At 38.2% G+C, this 18,343-nt stretch overlaps 1 protein-coding gene across 9 annotated transcripts in view; it reads left to right on the top strand.

The window, feature by feature from the left end:
* TRIM2 (tripartite motif containing 2) overlaps positions 1-17,902 on the top strand; it is a 159,359-nt gene extending 141,457 nt beyond the window's left edge. For 7 of the 9 annotated variants that reach the window (XM_082727306.1, XM_082727299.1, XM_082727300.1 and 4 more), the window contains exons 9-12: positions 3,641-3,821; positions 4,911-4,981; positions 9,191-9,331; positions 13,339-17,902. In XM_082727306.1, the coding sequence (XP_082583432.1) occupies positions 3,641-3,821; positions 4,911-4,981; positions 9,191-9,331; positions 13,339-13,491 (546 nt within the window). In that variant the 3' untranslated portion in view covers positions 13,492-17,902. Of the gene's footprint in view, positions 1-3,640; positions 3,822-4,910; positions 4,982-9,190; positions 9,332-11,841; positions 11,943-13,338 lie in introns of all 9 variants that reach the window. The other 2 variants (XM_082727298.1, XM_082727301.1) reach the window with 2 other exon arrangements.
* Positions 17,903-18,343: the final 441 nt, after the last annotated feature.

The following is an 18,343-nucleotide window of genomic DNA, read 5'->3' as shown; positions in this document are numbered from 1 at the left end:
GTCAAATACATAAATAAAATCTTTTTTAAAAAATGCCTTAATACTGTAATAGGAGCTCATCCAACTTACCATTTACTGAAAGATACGCATTTTCTTTTCATGGTGTTAGTAAAATTAAACACGTGCTCAGAAAGACAAACCCTCTACACGAAGGTGAATTCTTTGTGTTTGTTCCTAGTTAATTCTAGAGACATAACCACTTATCCCCTTTTCTTTCTTCTACTCACCAAATTCTTAGCCCTAATTTTCATTCTTCTCTGCTTCTGATTTTTTCCTTGCCATCTTTTCTGTCAATTTACATCTTTCAGCCCATCTCAGGAGGCTTTTGTAACCCTAGAACAGACCCAGGGGCCCCAGCATATCCTAAAATATCTCCTCTCTTCCTTCTTCAATTTAAGGATCTACTCGTTGAGTTAAATACTTCTATTTACCTGTTTCAAAGTCAGAGTCTAAAATACCTCTGCTCACTATTGGGTTTAAGACAGGGGACACACGTTGTCAGGCCAAGTGCAGTAACTCTTAGTTTCACATTAACATGTGGATATTACTTTCACACTCACACTAACATGGTAAAATCTGGTGCAGCTACACTGGGAGTGATGAAAGTAGGAGAAAAAGAGGTTTGCACTCAACATCTCAGGTTTTCTGCCCTTTTTTTTTTTTTTTAAGACCTGCTCTGGCTCTTACTGCATGATGGAATGGCATCAGTCCTTTATTTTCTGTCTTTGTTCTATGTAATTGCCATCTATTGGTATTCTATGACTGAGTCATTCTAAAGTACAGCTAGTGTTCATAGTGTTTGCTGGTAATAATATTCTTGCTGTAATAATCAGAGGGTCCTCACTTCCTTTTGATCTCTACTGACATATCTTCCATTAAAACATGAAAGAATACAGTATCTTTACAGATCGTTATGGTACAGCCTCTTTGATCTCTGAGCTAATTTACAAAGTCAGAATCAAATTTATTTAACAGATTCCCTTGGAAGAATCCTGTTGTTTCCTTCCTAAGTAAATCTGTCTCTTCGTACTCAAGAGAACAAATTTGAATCTCATCTATAAGCTTATAAGAATGAAAAATCCCATACTGTCTGAACTCCCACTCTGAAAAAGTCCCTATCCCTCTCTCCATACCCTCTTTCTGCACAAACTTGCATGTCTCTGTTAACACTTGAGTGGCAGGTATGACAGCAATGGAATGGGTGGAGAGAAGGAGATTTTGTGCCATCTGCTGTGCTTGGCGCACTGTCCTTCAGAATCTGCATGACCCAGGAGGTAATGCAATAGCCACCATTTTACAGATGAGAAAACTGAGGTGCCAACTGGTAAAAGAGTAAATCTGGCTCTGATATTTTGATCCTGAGTTTGAATGAACTGTGGTATCATAAAAGAAACTAGGAAATCAGGAGGTGCTAATTTTTTTTTTTTTAAGTGCTGGAATTTGGCTTAATACTGGTTGAGTTTAGGGTAATAACTTGCAAAATAGGTCAGGGCTAAAGATACGGATTTGAGACTTACACACAGAGGTGAAAGTTGATGCCATTGCTTGGAGGTCTTAGAAGAAGTGTAGAGAATTATGCTGTCCAATTTGGTAGCCACTAGCCACAGTGGATGCCGAGTTCTTGAAATGGGACTGATCTGAACTGAGCTGTGCTATGCATGTGAAATACACACTGGATTTTAAAGACCTAGAAAAAGTAAAATATATCATCAGTAATTTTAATATTACCTTCTGAAATGATAACTGTTTATCATATGTTAGGTCAAATACAATATATGATTTACATACTTTTCCCTTTTTTCTCTGATGTTGGTTACTAGAACAATCTTAATTACAGATATGGCTTATGTTATATTTCTACCAGGCAGAGAGAAAATAAGAGGACTAAAACAGAACCTATGGAAATGTAAATTTGGTATTAAAAATTTTAATTTAAAAAGTAATACATGCAGATAGGTTTTTAAAATAACCCTACAGATGAGCATCAGATGTAAAGTAAGAGTTTCTTCTGCCAGCAGTAATACCACTAGCTTCTTACTTTCTCTTCCAGGAATACATATACAGACATAAACCCATTTAAATCAGGTGGGCTCAGACTATACCAATTGTTCAGGACCTTGGTTTGTTTAATAATACATTTGAGGAAGCATTTATAAAAACACACAGAGATCTACTCTACCCTCTAGGCTTCGGTGCGTAGGAGAGCGGCGGCTCCCTCCCCTTGGGTGCTCCTTGTCTGTAGTGACCCATCCCATTAAGTTTTTAATAGGATCATAAGTTTTTGTTTTCTTTGGCTTCTGACATCGCCTGTTTGAATTCTCCCAAATCTCCCAGTCTCCCAAATCAAACACTCAATACCAGGCACTTTTTTTTTTTTTTTTTTTTTTTAAAGATTTTATTTATTTATTTGACAGAGAGAGTGATCACAAGTCGGCGGAGAGTCAGGCAGAGAGAGAGAGAGAGAGAGAGAGAAAGAAGCAGGCTCCCGCTGAGCAAAGAGCCCGATGCGGGGCTCGATCCCAGGACACTGAGATCATGACCTGAGCCGAAGGCAGCGGCTTAATCCACTGAGCCACCCAGGCGCCCCAATACCAGGCACTTTAAAAAGGACCCAGTGACCGTATTTTTCTCTGTAATGAGACGGAGACATCTCTAGGGTAGGGGCTGGTCTTGGTGTTGCCTACTCAATGCCTGCAACCCTCAGCCACAGAGTTGGTGCTCTGTTTACTTATGCTATATGGGTGCATGAGTAAAATATTTCTTTATAATGTTGCTATAAAAGTATATAAACAGGCATTTATATAGTCTACTCAGAAAAATGAATAAGATTTAAAATGAATACAGTATGTGTTTGAGAGAAATCAGATGCTTTCCTCCCATCTTAAAATACTGAAAACCGGAACTATTCGATCATCATGGTTACCCTAAATAATACTAGGCTCTTGAAGTCCATATATTCAGCAAATATTTGTTGAGTCCCTGTTGGGCACCAGGAAGTACACTAGGCTCTAAGTACATGGTAGTGGATAAAACGGACATGATTCCTGCCATCATGGAACTTACACTGGTGAAGTCCAATGCCAGAGGCTTGGTGATTTTGATATTAATTATGATCCCAATAATGACAACGATAGCTTCCCTTTAACGACTGCCTAATAGGGGCTATATTATACACTAAATACCTTTTGACATTGTTTTACTTGTATGTATTCCAAAAATGCCACTGGTAGTTACTGAAGTCTTTTTTTTTTTTAATACACTTTTTGATGTATAAGGAATCCAAAGCTTGAGGAAATCAAACGTACTTGTGCTATTCTAGGTGTGTCTAAAGCAAGCAACAGATGTAGAATGTCTCCCTCCTCCTTATCCTGTGATCTTTTGCTAGACCATACTGCATCTCTACAAGGGAACTGTGACCTCAGCTAGGGGGATTCAAGAACATTTTTGGTGGTGATCCCCTTAAAAAAGTAAGGATTTCGCATAAAGCTTAGTAGGAGTTAATGAAAAACAGAAGCCCGTGACCTATGAGTAGTTGTCCCCCCCCCCATTTGAATATTCAGGTACATTTGCACTAAAACAGATGTCTGCCTTCATGTTCCGTAGTGTTTTAAACCTCCTTCTCTGTACTTGTTTCTAACAGACAAAAATTGGATCCGGAAAGTTGATGGGGCCCAAGGGAGTCTCTGTGGACCGCAACGGGCACATCATCGTGGTGGACAACAAGGCGTGCTGCGTGTTTATCTTCCAGCCAAATGGGAAGATAGTCACCAGGTTTGGTAGCCGAGGAAATGGGGACAGGCAGTTTGCAGGTACACTCGATGGTAATATGTAAACCCCCTTCTTTATGCTTCTTCTGCTCACATTTGCATGATGTTGGAGCATGTGGAAGATGCCTCAATCCCCAGTGTTTGCCGGCTTTGGGAAAGACACTGGGGATGAAATCTAAGGGAAAGCATGGTGGGATGCTTCTCAGTGACTCTACCCGCAGTAAGTTGGGCTGCAGGCCATGTGTGATTTCTGTTGGCAGCCGCGTGCAACTCAGAAGCCTGATCTTTGAATAATAGGATTAAGTAAATAAATAGTAAAAATAAAGTAAAATAAAAATAAAAAGTAAAAATAAATTTTAAGATAAATATTTTTAAAAATAAAGATGTTTGCCGAATAATAGTGTTCCTCCTAATTCTCTCTAGCTGTAGCTTTGTCTAAAAGAGCTTCTGGATGAGAATTGTTTTCACCTTCCTAGGTGATGATAGGTGATGATAGGAGAGCAGGACTTTAGAATGTTCAGGAAGGGCAGTTCTGTTACCTCTCTTTTTGGCGTAGCCCTTTTGCAGGCACAAGCTGCTTAGTTTTTCACATCTGCAAGAAGAGGCTGAAAGCAGTTTATTATGTTTTCTTTTTGAGAGGATGCTTTTGGCATTTGACAACAATTTGCATCATCTTTTTTTTCTTTTTTTTTTTTTTTTGTGCTTTGTCTCCAGTGCTGCCAGGTTCTGAATGTCACCCCAAATTACCGAGTATGGATTTCTGCTCTACTTTTTAAAAAATATTAAATATTGGAGTCTTTTTCCCAGGACCGAGAATCACCAGGTGTCCTCAGGGAAGCTGGCAGATGTGACTTTCAGATGGTGGCTTGGAGGATGAATTCTGATGCTTCCTGCTCATTCCACTTCATTAGGGCTGCTGCTCTCAGCTTGCTCTAAAAGAAGCCAGAGTGGACAGTCCCAAGTGTAGAAGGGTAGAGGATCCAGGGGATCTCAAGCCAGAATTCTGGCTGATCTTTCAAGAACGGAGACTGTGATTCTTTGTTCTTTCTTAAGTATCAAATAGGTTAAATTGTGTCACTGCTGTGTTGCTATGATCATTTTTATCGTTACAGTCATCACTTACTTTTTTCACCTTTATTGCAGGTCCCCATTTTGCAGCTGTAAATAGCAATAATGAGATTATTGTTACGGATTTCCATAATCATTCTGTCAAGGTACTATCAGCACATCAATTATTGTTATCTTTTAACTGCTTTTATTGGGAAATCAGTCAGAGAAAATAATATAATAATGATATATATGTACAGAAACTAAAGGAGTTAACCTCAAAGAGTAGATTTTGCTTCTTCCGGAGGTGCAGGTTTTAATTTGGACATACAGACTTTGGAGAGTCAGAAAATTGAACAAAATAGGGTGGTTGGTGAGTTTCTTAATTTGAAACGGGCGTAAATGGTGATGACTACAGAATGAAATTTGAAATTCGAAAAAGTTAGTCGCTTGAACTTAGGCAGAACTTTCTGAAGCTTCATATTTTGTGGCTTTTCGATAAATTAAAACTAGATCATATTTTAATTATTTTTTAATTATCTGCACCGTAATGCCTTTCAAACAAAATTAGATATTAGAATTCTGCTACAACCAGAGTTGGGGAGGGAAATAGCCCTTGTATACATTCCTACAGCTATTTCATACTTAGAATGCCCTCACACAGTGTGGATGTTCCCAGAATATAGTGCCCATTCAGCTCCCTGGAACAGTGTGATGTACAGTTCCTTACTAGGTTCCTTACTAGGTATGGAGCGGGGAGGAAAAATTTTGATGTTTGTTATGATCCAATCAGGATGTATAAAAATGAATCAGAACAGATTTGTCATTTTACTGAAATGAAGAAATGTTTTGTCACATTCTAGACCATGCTTCTCGAGGTGTGGTACATGTTCCCCCGAAGGGACTCCAGTGGGCACAGACCAAGCACTGGCAGACATTTTTATTTGGAGAGCTATATGTTTATTTTTAGGGTTACCTTCTATTTACATCAAGTGGTACTGCTTTACTCTTACAGAAATTATAGAAAGTTTTCCATTTTCATTTACTTTTTTTTAAGTGAGGCTTTTTTTTTTTTTTTTAAAGCTCTTATTTATTTATTTGTCTGGGGGAGAGATAGCGTGCACGCGAGCATAAGCAGGGGGAGCAACAGATCAAGGGAGAAACAGGCTCCCCGTGGAGCAATGAGCCCATTGCGGGACTCAATCCCAGAACCCTGGGATCATGACCTGAGCTGAAGGCAAACGCTTAAGCCACCTAGCTACCCAGGCACCCCTAAAGTGAGGCATTTTTAAAGGAAGGATAATAAGGAAACAGCAGAGGTGATACAGGCCAGTGACTGAAGTTTGCATTTAGAGACCATTGGGCAACCAAAGTGAAAAATAGTTTGTTCTTGTTGATAACTGGAATAGCGTAGGGATAATAACGTAGGGATGAGATTTCAACGCCCATCTCCTGAGTCCTTCATTGCTCCATTTCCCCAGTTTGCCCTGAAGGCATCTTTAACCTGAGTAAGATGGAAAGGTTTTGAGCTTTTTGGGGTGGGTACCAAGTCCCTGTGTAAAGACTAGAGCAGGGTGGGCTGTGGTGATAGGGCTGGAGGAGGAGAAGGGACCCCCACCGTTGCTTACTTCTCAGGCTGCCTTCTGCCTTCTCCCGAGTTGCTGCCACAGTGGTAGACCTCTGTCCACACTCCCTCCACCGCCCTCAGTCTCTCTCTCTACAGGACCTGTCTCAGTGAAAGGAAGAGGACTGTGAGAAAAGTAGTGGTGGGGAGGAGGGAGACCTCAAAGGGGTCGTAGGGACTGGGCTTCTCGGCTGACCTCCCAGAGGGCTCTAACAGTCCTGTGTGAGAAGAGTAACGAGAGGAGCCACAATCTGGTAGCACGCTTCCAGCCTTCCCTCTCTTTGTAGAGGAATCAACTAGAGGGCATTTAAGCAGAAGATAACCGGTGTAGATGAGCAAAGGCCAGCAAACGCCTGGCATAGATGCTGCCCACCCACCCCCGAAGACAGTCCTATTAATCAAGTTGCTCTTTTCTGCTAAGCGCAACTGTGGCCTCAGAGCCTTTCCGTCCCAGTGCTCCAGGCAGCCTCTATGAACCAACTGGCATTGGTATGTGGGAGGACTCCTATTTACCAGCCCTGGCTGACAATGTAGAAGGAAATAAAACAGATGTAAGTAATCAACATGCAAGGCAGGTAGCAATAAGCGATTTCTTTAAAAGAGGTACATATAAAGGTCTCTAAGTATCCAGAAGAAAACAAAGAGCAGATTTCTGTAACTAAGCCTTATCAGGGAAGACTTCCAGGTGGAGGTGGTATTTAAGGTGAGTGGGATTTTGAAATCAGGAAAGGATTATGAAAGTTACCAAAAAACTTGGCCATTATATCACTGCTGTAAAAACTATTTCAGCTCACACATCTGCCTCTTAATGTGTTTTCATCTGAATAATTTATAAGCAATTAAATGATGTCTTAGGCGGGAAAAATAAACTATGAGAAATTTGTAATTCCTAAGATTCTGATAATACCTCAGGTTTTCAGTACAGTAGAGGTAGACTATTTCAGTTTTCCTGAAACTGGAATTTCCTGAAACTCAGTTTTCCTCGTATTTAAGAAGACCAATCTATTTTGTTTTTTTCTCTTCTCTTTGATAGCTGTTGCCATGTAGCTTTTATGGAATAGTTGGGCTTTAGTTTCCCAGGCACTTCTCTGCCTATAGGTTAGGGCTGACAAATGGTCTAGTTCTTTAGCTACCTTCAGCGTGCATTCTCTTTTCATAGCAAAACAAGTAAGACTAAATTTGGCATTCTCCTTCATTTCAAAATAGAGCAGAAGTGTTTGAGCCATTTGGATCATGCCAAGGAAGACATACTTACTCAGAGAGATCAGGGCAAACAGACAAAAAGATTATTGGTAGAAGATTATTGTAAAGATGAGAGAATAACAGATTGTGTCCTCGCCAGCAAACACTCTCACTGGTCTTTAAAACAATGTTTTGTGTGAAATGAGATAAAAGTAGTCAGGAAAGATTTTTAAGCTGTAACATCTTAGTAAAAGCTGTTTCTTGTTTTATTCTTTGCAAAGAACCAAAGAGGTGGCTTGCTTACTTGGCAAGTTAGGTAATTCAAGAAGCAATCGTGCTTCTTTTTCATCTTAAATGAAGTTTTAAGCCTTTAGAGATGGAAGTGTCTCACTTCACTTTCCCAGTACATATAACGAAAAGGAAGAATCATTTTCATCTTTCATGATCACAGAGGTGGCAACAGGAGAATCTGTAAAAGACCCTGAGATCATTTTCCAATTAGATCTGCACTCAGGTGTAGTGAAATCCCTCAGTTCCACATATTAGGAACTGTTACTCTCCATGGTGCTTTGCATGTAATACTTTTTCATTTGTTAATGAGTATTTTTACGCACGTAGGCTAGATGACAATGGAAGCTTAAAATAATGTCCTAGAGACACTTCACAACCATTAACGATCGTCTGAATCATCAAGATAAAAATTGTGCTTGCTCTATCTTATATTTAAACACATACTAAAAATTTAGTTCTCTCCAAATCAATAATCTGTATTTGTTACATATACAGTAACACTCCATTAATAAGAATATTTAATTAACCACAACAACCCATTGCTTTTCCATATCAGATATTAGAGAATTTGCCAGAGAATTCTGTTTTTTGCCCACTTCTGTCAACCTGCCTCCCCTCGGTATACTCCATCCAGCAAAGCCTTATGGGCATATAAACTCTTTATTTTAGCTAAGTATATATTTTGAAAAAATATATTAAAAGCCTTTCTTTTGATTCTTCACCTTTGCCATTAAGCACAGACACACATGCGCATGTGCACACCTAACATTTCCCCTGGTGTAGGTGTGAAGTCCGGCCTACTTTTCTCACATCGACTTTGCAAAATGGTAATAAAATCTGAGCATCTGGCCTAACGAAAACTCCTAGGTCCTGATCCACTGTTGATTACCCATCCTTTAGAAACACGATGCCTGTCTTTGAGACTAGCTATTTACTTAAAGGCAGAAAGAATTATATGGTTGAAAATTACAGCTCCACTTTCTCATCCTACCCTATACTTATTATATTTTATAATTTATAACAAAAGCATTTTTCATATAAGTATTCAAAAACCAGATGTTAAGTTAGAAATAAGTGATTTAACAAATAATAAATTTGTATAGCAAATTGGGGAAGCATAAATTATGTGGGGTCTACTTCGTAGATTGTTTTTAAGAATGTCTTAATTCATAGGGCTTGTTATAAAAAAAACCTGCTCAATACATTTTTTTTATAACTCATAATGTTGGCTCAGCTGTTCTCAATTTAAAATAAAACCATTTACAAATATCTCATACAGGTGTTTAATCAGGAGGGAGAATTCATGTTGAAGTTCGGCTCAAATGGAGAAGGAAATGGGCAGTTTAATGCTCCAACAGGTGTAGCAGTGGATTCAAATGGAAACATCATTGTGGCGGACTGGGGAAACAGCCGGATCCAGGTAACTGGAAATGCTAATGTATCTGTGGAGCGGGATCGTTATTTGTTGAAAGTGAAGAATTGCCTGTCTCCCAGCTGGAATGTGTTCCATTCTTCATGGGTTAGGTTCTCCATAGACCACTTGATCTCACCAGAAGTGCTGAACTAAGGAAGGTAGAGTAGAAAAAACATCAACAGGTTACCAGAGTGAAACCTAAAGTGTGTAGTGGATAGAACTCAAGAGGTCCATTGAACCAAAATATTATATTACTATTTCTACTAGCTTCTAACTAAAAACTATCATTTTCTTTAACAATGAATATAGTCACAGGAGTTTTAGTAATACCTATAACAGAATCACAGAAATTTCCATATTACAGTTGCAAGATCTCAAATTACCATTTGTGCTCATCACTCTTTGAAAATAGTCAATATTAGACCCATCACTATTTCTTGTTACCTTATTGTGTTAAGAAAGTACACATATTACTATATTGCCATTTTGTAAAATTTTGATAACTGTATTTTAATATAATGGTTTTCCTTTATAACCCCATGTATTTTGTTTTAATCATTTAAAAACATTATTCTGCTGAATAACCTGAATCAAAGGGGAAGTCTCAAGGAAAACTTAAAAATACATCGAACTGAAGGAAAACACAGATAACAGCATATCAAAGTTTTTGGAGTGCAGCTAGGACAATCCTGAGAGGGAGATTTTTTCCCCTAGCTTTATTGAGATACAATTGACATACAACACTGTGTAAATTAAAGGTGTACAACATGTTGATTTGATATATACCGCAAAACGATTACCACTATCGCTTTAGTTAACACCTCCATCACCATCCCATTGTTAGCATTTCTTTCTTATGGGGACAACATAAAGATCTCCTCTCTTAGCAACTTTCAAGTACCTAAGACAGTTTTATTAACTATAATTCCCCCATTGTGCATTAGATCCCCAGAACTTAATCATCTTCTAACTGGAAGTTTATACCCTTTGATCAATTTCTCCCCTTTTCCCTCTCTCCTCAGCTCTGGTAACCTCCATTCTGCATGTGAGGGAAATTAGTAGCACTAAATGCTTACATTAGAAAGTCAGAAATCAATATTCTGAGCTCCTACATCAAGAAGCTGGAAGCAAGGATCAAAACAAGCTAAAAGCAAGCCGAGGGAAGGAAATGGTGAAGATAGGAATAGAAATCAATGAAATGCAAGGCAAACAATATGGAAAATAATGAAACAGAAAGTTGGTTCACTGAAAAGATCAATAAGATTGAAAACCTCTGGTAAGATTGATAAAGGAAAAGACACAGAACACTAATACCATTACAGACCCTGCAGCCATACAAAAATTCTGTGAACAACTCTACAGGCATAAATTTGACAATTTAAATTCCTCAAAAAGTACAAATCCCACAACTCACCCAATATAAAATACTTTGAATACCCCCAAAACTACTAAGGAAATTTATTTCATAATTTTAAAACTCCCCAAGAAGAAATGTCCAGACTCAGATAGTTTTACTAGAGTGTGCTACTAAACCAGATGAAAGGTACACAGGATTTCTCTGTACTATCAGTGCAGATTCCTATGTCTTGTGAATCTATAATTTTTTCAAAATTAAAAGTTAACAAAAACGAGACACCTGTGTGGCTCCAGTCATAATCCTGGAGGATCAAGTCCCAAGCCAGGCTCCCTTTTCAGTGAGGAGTCTCCCTTGCTGCTGCCCTCCCCCCTCTTATTCCCTTCTCTCTCTCTCTCTCTCTCTCTTTCTCTCAAAGAAATCTTTAAAAAATAAAATAAAAAAAAAAAAAAAAAAATAAAAAATAAAAAATAAAAAATAAAATAAAAGTTAACAAAAATAAACTTTAAAAATAATAATGAATTTAAATACGTTGGCAGGGATGAGCAATAATGGTGTCGTAAATGGCACTTGGCATTTTAGTTGGATATAAAAGAATAATAAAAGTGGTTACATTCTAGAAAAAAATATTAAAACACTATTTTCAGACGGGGTCTGTAGTCTTTCTTTGCTAGACAAAAAAAATGTATGATTTTTTAAAAATTAAGAACGAAGATTTTGAATCCTCAGACTAAAGAAAGGTTATTCTTTCTCCCCCATTTCTCTGTGTAAACACCTCCATGAATCCAAACATACGTCTGTGGACAGGCCTATTTATCCTTGCTAATGTGGCCCTGTGCAGAGCTCCTAGGACCCCAGAATGCACTGGTTAAATCTAGGAGCATCCAGATGTCTTTGCGAAGACAGCAGTAGTCAGCAGTTTGAATCTGATATAGGTATTTACCTCCCAGAAAAAGGATCGAGGGGCACCTGGCTGACTCAGCCACTAGAGCATGCAACTCTTGATCTCGGGGTTGTGAGTTCAAGCCCCGCATTAGGTGTAGAGTTTACTTTAAAAAAAAAAAAAATCTTAAAAAAGAAGGAAGAAGAAAGACTGAGGCTATAAATGAAACTCTAAATGTTTTTATTTCTCTATTATATTTATCTTGCTTAATTATGCCAGCTGACATCTACATTTGAAAGAGGCATTCTCTGTGTGCTGGAAAGCCCGAAGCCAGACAGGGAACCACGTTCACAAAGCAGTTCAGTATAAGACCACAGATGGTAAGCTGTTCGGGTTGTGGCCCTCATAAGCACCTGCCTCATCACACTGCCTTTTAAAACACCTGTGGGCCTAACAGAATGGTCAAAAGAAATAAGCCTGTGCCTTAAGAAAGAGAAGGGTTCCTTTGATTTCATCATGGCAGAAGCTTACAGACCCAAAGAAGACGACTTCATATCCAGATAGACATGGGGCGCCTGGGTGGCTCAGTCAGTTAAGCTTCTGACTCTTGATTTCGGCTCCACTCATTATCTCAGGGTTGTGAAATCGAGCCCCATATGGACCTCCGCACTGGGCATGAAGCCTGCTTAAGATTCTCTCTCTGCCTCTCCTCCTACCTCTCTCCCCCTAAAATTAAACAAAGCAAAACAAATGTACATGTTGTGGCATGTCCCGCTGGCTGTTGTTAGAGCATGTGACTCTTGATTTTGGGCTTGTGAGTTTGAGCTCTATGTTGGGTGTAGAGATTACTTAAAAATGAAATCTTAAAAAAAAAATAACCACTCCCCAAATGTACATTGTACACCATTGACTTCTTAAAACTCCTCTTTTCGGGGCGCCTGGGTGGCTCAGTGGGTTAAGCTGCTGCCTTCGGCTCAGGTCATGATCTCAGGGTCCTGGGATAGAGCCCCACGTCGGGCTCTCTGCTCAGCAGGGAGCCTGCTTCCCTCTCTCTCTCTCTCTCTCTCTCTCTCTGCCTGCCTCTCTGCCTACTTGTGATCTCTGTCTGTCAAATAAATAAATAAAATCTTTAAAAAACAAAAAAACAAAAACTCCTCTTTTCTGAAAAGGAAAAAAAATGATCTTCTCATAGTACACTATGACAACCATACCTCTGTTGCTGGTTTTTCTGTTACGATTGGGAATAAAAAAGGGATGTGAGGCTGGAAGGAGGGAAAGTGAAAGCTGAGAAAAAGAAACAAGGGTCATTCATTTTCAGGTACCATCGAAGGCTATTCCCCTCAACCTGATCACTGTAAGAATGTAAGTGAAATCTGTTGGCCAGTGGCATCCTCCTTGTCAGTGACTCTTAGAGGGAAAAAGCAAGGTTAAGTAGAGGGAAAGAGTGGATATGTGATAGTGACCTAAACAAACCTGGGGACTTACATGCACAGTTTTTCTAAAGATTTATTTTTATTTATTTTGGAGAGGGAGGGAGGGGCAGAGGGAGAGAGAGTCTTAAGCAGCTGTCCTCTGTGCGGAGCTCCACGCGGGGCTGGATCTCACGACCCTGAGATCACCACCTGAGCCCAAACCCAAGATTTGGATGCCTAACTGACATGCCCCTTACACACATGCTTTTATACTGAAAAGATTAGCATCAAGGGTTTTCTAACTCCTCTATTTCATCATATTACTATAACTTCTATAGCACTCTGGCTTTTTATTTTTTTATAGGTTTTTGATGGAAGCGGATCATTTTTGTCCTATATTAACACATCTGCTGACCCACTCTACGGCCCCCAAGGCCTGGCTCTGACTTCAGATGGCCATGTCGTGGTTGCAGACTCTGGAAACCACTGTTTCAAGGTGTACCGGTACTTACAGTAATGACGGGCAGCCGGACAGCCCCTTACAAAGGTCTTGCACTATAAACTGGAATGGCTTTCTCAACGCGGGACCAGATTACACTAGACTTGCCTTGCTAGAAGGAATCATTGGTGAACTTTTCAAGGTTATTTCTGAATGTAACTATTTCTTTAAAAACTGCATATCTGATTTCTGTATTCACCTTTTAGGGTTTAAAGAAAAGAAATCCCTTCTACTGAATCTATGGAAACGGCGAAGTTTTACACCTGTGAACTATGGCTTATTGGACAGGGATTTATGTAGTTGAACTGATTTTGCGAATTGAACAGACACTAAAACATAAAACAAAAAAAACCTGGACTTTTAAAAGGTATTCATTAATCCTGTGAATGGTAGCTTTTGTGCAGAGTTTCCAAAAACAAAACAAAATGAAAACAAAATCTGTTGTAGTTACATACTTTATTTAACTTCGGTTACAAGACCTGGGGGATCTTCTAACTTCCCTTTTACAGTAGGTATTACTCCTGTGACATTTTTTGGGTTATCGATAATTACACATACATTAGGAAAAAAACAAGACTGTCTTGCAGAATCCTCCCAGCTGTGATTAGGCAGTCCTCTTGAGTTTAGCACTTAAAAACCACTGCAAATTTCCCATCCTTTTTGCGTTAGATCCAAGATCCTTTTTGTGTGTTATTTTCACCCTTTTCTCCCACTCACCTTGTATTAAAAAACAAAGTCCATTTTCAGGGAAACCTGAAATTCCCAATGCTTTGAAAAGCATATTACAATAGCAAATGCTACCTTTTAGTAAACAAACAGCTCCCTCAACTCCAGACTAATGCACTAGAATGTAATCAAGAAAAAATTAGCCACGTTTTATGTGCCAATGTTCTCACGTGTCTCTCCTCTTCCACTTCCTGAAAGCGAAAGCTTTACCTCCTGCAAAATGTCAGCACATGTAGTAGGACACCAGTATCCTAGGACAGAGAGCCATAAGTAGCCCTTTGGAGGACTGTTGGTGTCGACCAAAGGCATGTGAATGATTAATGGTTTCCCCTTAGAAAGCAAGTGTTACCAAAGTTGTGTTATCCCAAGAGCATTACAGGTAAGGGCATGTTATGGTTATTTATCATTGTCTAATGAATAGTAGAGGCATTAAAGGATTATGTATACATGATTAGGGTAAGGTAGAATGTATCATATATATATATATACACACACACATATATATATATATACACACACATAAATACATATATATATATATATATATATATATATATGGCTGAATCTTTGGTGTATTGAAATAGGCAGCACTCTGAAAGACAGAAGCATTGTCCAGCACATTCCTTTACTGTGCAATTGAAAGCCGTCCTCATAGAGTAATCCTGAAAACAGGTTTAATTTTCACCATTTTCCAGTAATGATGATACCGGCTAACTTTTATAGCCAGAAGACAGCCTTCTGTGCTTTCAAAAACAAAACAAAACAAAACAAAAACAGGTCGAAAGAAAAAGAAACGATGAATTGAGTTACATTTGAGTATACATGCATTTGGAGAGATGTGAAGAATTTAGTCAGTTGTTAATCTGTCACTGATACTGTAACACAAGATGTGGTCTGTTCCAACTGTTTAATTTTCTACTCAGTTCTACCAAATAGGATGTCATGTTTGGCATTTTCAAAATGACTTTGGGATCTTTTTCACTGAAAGCACCTTAGAACTATACTATAAGAAAAACATTTCCCATATGTATAATGACGTGATGTTTATTGCTTATTAATTTATAATTCAGTCTTTCTCTTATATAGGACTTTTTTAAAGTTAGAAGGGAAAACTAGCTACTTCCAGTTGTCTATCAAATTTATTATGCCCAAATCAACCTCTGAAAGAAAATTTTTCAGGAAGATTTACATTTAGGTTTACTTTTTTTTTTTTTTTAGTTAGAGCTTTCAAAATATTTGAGACTATGACAAAATTACAAAATTCAATAACATTTTTAGACTATTAAACTAAGATACTGTTTCCTAACATCAGCAAAGTAAGTCTTTGAATTGAAACAAAGCATTTTGTATTTACTGAGTGCTTCCTAGGTGCTGGGCACCCTTCTGGGCACTGGGGAAACAGAGATGGATGAAACCAACAGAAATCCCTGCCCATTTGGAGCTTCCACTCTAGGGAGGAATTTCCTTTTGCCACTTATTAACATTCTGCATTCAAGATAAGCTAGACTCTTGATAGCTCCTAGACTGTTTAAAACTTTTTATATTGGTTCAATTAATTTTGGTTTATTTTCACAAGTAAAAATGGCTTCTTATTTAGATTCTGTCACAGGTTGTTGGTCTTAAGACTAGTTTACTTTAAAAAAGATGTTTGTTTGTTTGTTTGTTTGTTTTCACAGCATTGAAATTGTATTTGTGAATTTAGAAATTAACCAGCCATCATACCAGAACAGGTTGGCTATCTCAATAATAGATTGAATACAAGACTAATTTTTTTTTTAATCTGTCGATATTGACACAAACTGGAATGGAAGACTAGATACTTTGATTCAGACCTTTTCCATCATCTGTTGCTAAAACATTTGTGATGGGCACTGCAAGAAACACTGACTTTTCCCCCCCCCCCAAAATATGTAATTGTGTATGTTAAAGTATAGATAACATTTCACATTTGGATACATAGGAGCATTTACTGTATTCCTTAGTAAGCATATTGGGTGGAGGGAAGTGCTGCTGATAAGATACAAATAGACAAGATTTAAATGAAATTTTGTCAACATTCTATGGAAAAGGGTTTCTGGTAAACTGAGAAGGATTTTAAAATAAGTGACTTTTTTCCCTGAGCTATCATTATTGTTTGTTTTCTCTTTGTCAAGTGTGCAGAACCTGTCATACATTCATGATAAGTAGCACTGAAAAACTACCCATTCAAATGTCCCCTGGGCACTTAACGGCAAAAGATTGCCAGTTCGAGAATGTAAAGGTCAGTGACCGCATTCCAGCCCAATACAGACCTCCCCTGCGGGGGCTCTGGGGATGTAGTCACTTGACCATCCAGAAAACACGTGAATAAAAAGCCTTTATGACTGTTCCCCATTGATTTAATGGTACTTAGTATTTCGATCAAACTTTTGTCTCCAGTAACAAAACAAGTCCCTGAGTTTCCTTATTTTCATTTATTCTTTGACTAGATTCGAGACAAAGGAATACTGCAGGTCATGCAACTAGAAGACACTTGCTTCTACAACCAAATATACAGGGTATGTCCTTACTTGGAGTTAACTGGAATAGTAGTACAGAAGCAAGTGTCTCTGGATCCTTCCCAGGGAAGGATTCACGTAAATGCTTTGGTAATACCTACTGAGGAATTGGAGGAAATAGTAAACAAACATTAGGTACTGTGCAGATTACTTCAAACGGGAAATACCTTTTTGTACATTAGGACTCTATAGTATTCTCTCTATTCACCAGCTTCTGAAGAGGGAGGAGTATTTTTAGTTTAATAATCTAAAAAGAGGACCTTTCCAGGTAGGATAAAATTGAAGCTCTTTGCTGCAAACATCATCTAATTTGCTTAAAGTTGAACGTCGTAATACTGTTGCATTCTGTCAATGTTGCAGGGTTTTAAACTTTACAATTATTTTAATATTTTTGATAACTAGGAATCTAGTATTGCCATAAAGAAAACTAAGTGCCCATTAAAGATTTGTTTGATATAAATAAATGATTTTTGTTTTGTTTTGTTTTAAATGACAGTAAGCTACAAATCATGATGTTAATCTTAAAACGTTCTGAAGATGAACTGTGTGGCAGTGATTGTGTGGTCTGTTTGTGGAGAATGTATGAGAGCTATTCATATTCTAAAAATAGATTAATAAATCAGCTATGTTGTCCCAATGAATGTACAGCACGTCCATTAACTTTCGAAAGCAACACAGCCTTAAACTCAATGCTTTTGCTTTATGACATAGGAATGTTCTGTCATCAACAGAGTGTATTCTTGTAATAGAATTCTTTATATCATTCTCAATTCTATTGCCTTTCAGTCCTATGTATGAGTATTAAGGGTTTTTGCTTCGGTTTGTTTTTTTTTTTTTAATTTTGTACATTCCATCTTTCTAGGTCTGTTGCATACGTTTTGTGTATAGAACACTAAGTCTTGCACTCTCTGGCATTGATACTGATATCTCATTTGTTCTTTTATGAATCGAAATGCTGACTGCCTATTTAAAGAAAAGAATGAACGCTGTGCATCAAAGTGTTTGTATGTTCGTAGCTGCATACGTACCACAGTATTTTGGATGCTTTAGTCTACAATAAAACTTTAAATTAATTCTGTCTTAAAACCTAGGAGAAACAAGATTCGTGTGTATATCTTTACCATGCACAAAATCTCAAATCATTATAATAAAGCTTGTTTTCTCCATTTCCAGGGTGAGTGTTTATTTATTCTACATATTGTTTGCTTTTGTAGTAACGGAGAATGAAGAAATGTTCTAGAATATGTGAGCACGTATCAGTACCTCAACTAAACTGTTAAATTTGTAAAATTTTTTGTCGTTTATGATACCAATAATTTGGTTACCATTTAGGATATATCTTAGGAATTTGGAAGACCATGACAGGTATGCCTAGCACATGTTGAGAAAGTCAAATAGACCAAAATCACTATGCTTAAAAATCACAAGCGGGACCTTGGGAAAATCATGGCAGTCACATGGAGCACGTTCTCGCAAGGTGTGGCTGAGACTGCGCAGGACCATAGCCTGGGCCCTGGTGGCTACCCTGAGAGCCAGGGCCGTGGGAATCAAGTTCACCTGCGGTTTCCAGCCAATTCTCACGAGTGTTCTATACAAACCAATAGGCA

The sequence above is a fragment of the Mustela nivalis genome, assembly GCF_964662115.1.
Source record: "Mustela nivalis genome assembly, chromosome: 4".
In the NCBI taxonomy this organism is placed as follows: domain Eukaryota; kingdom Metazoa; phylum Chordata; class Mammalia; order Carnivora; family Mustelidae; genus Mustela; species Mustela nivalis.
The sequence above is the reverse complement of the archived record's forward strand: the minus strand, read 5'-3'. Positions and strand labels throughout refer to the sequence as shown.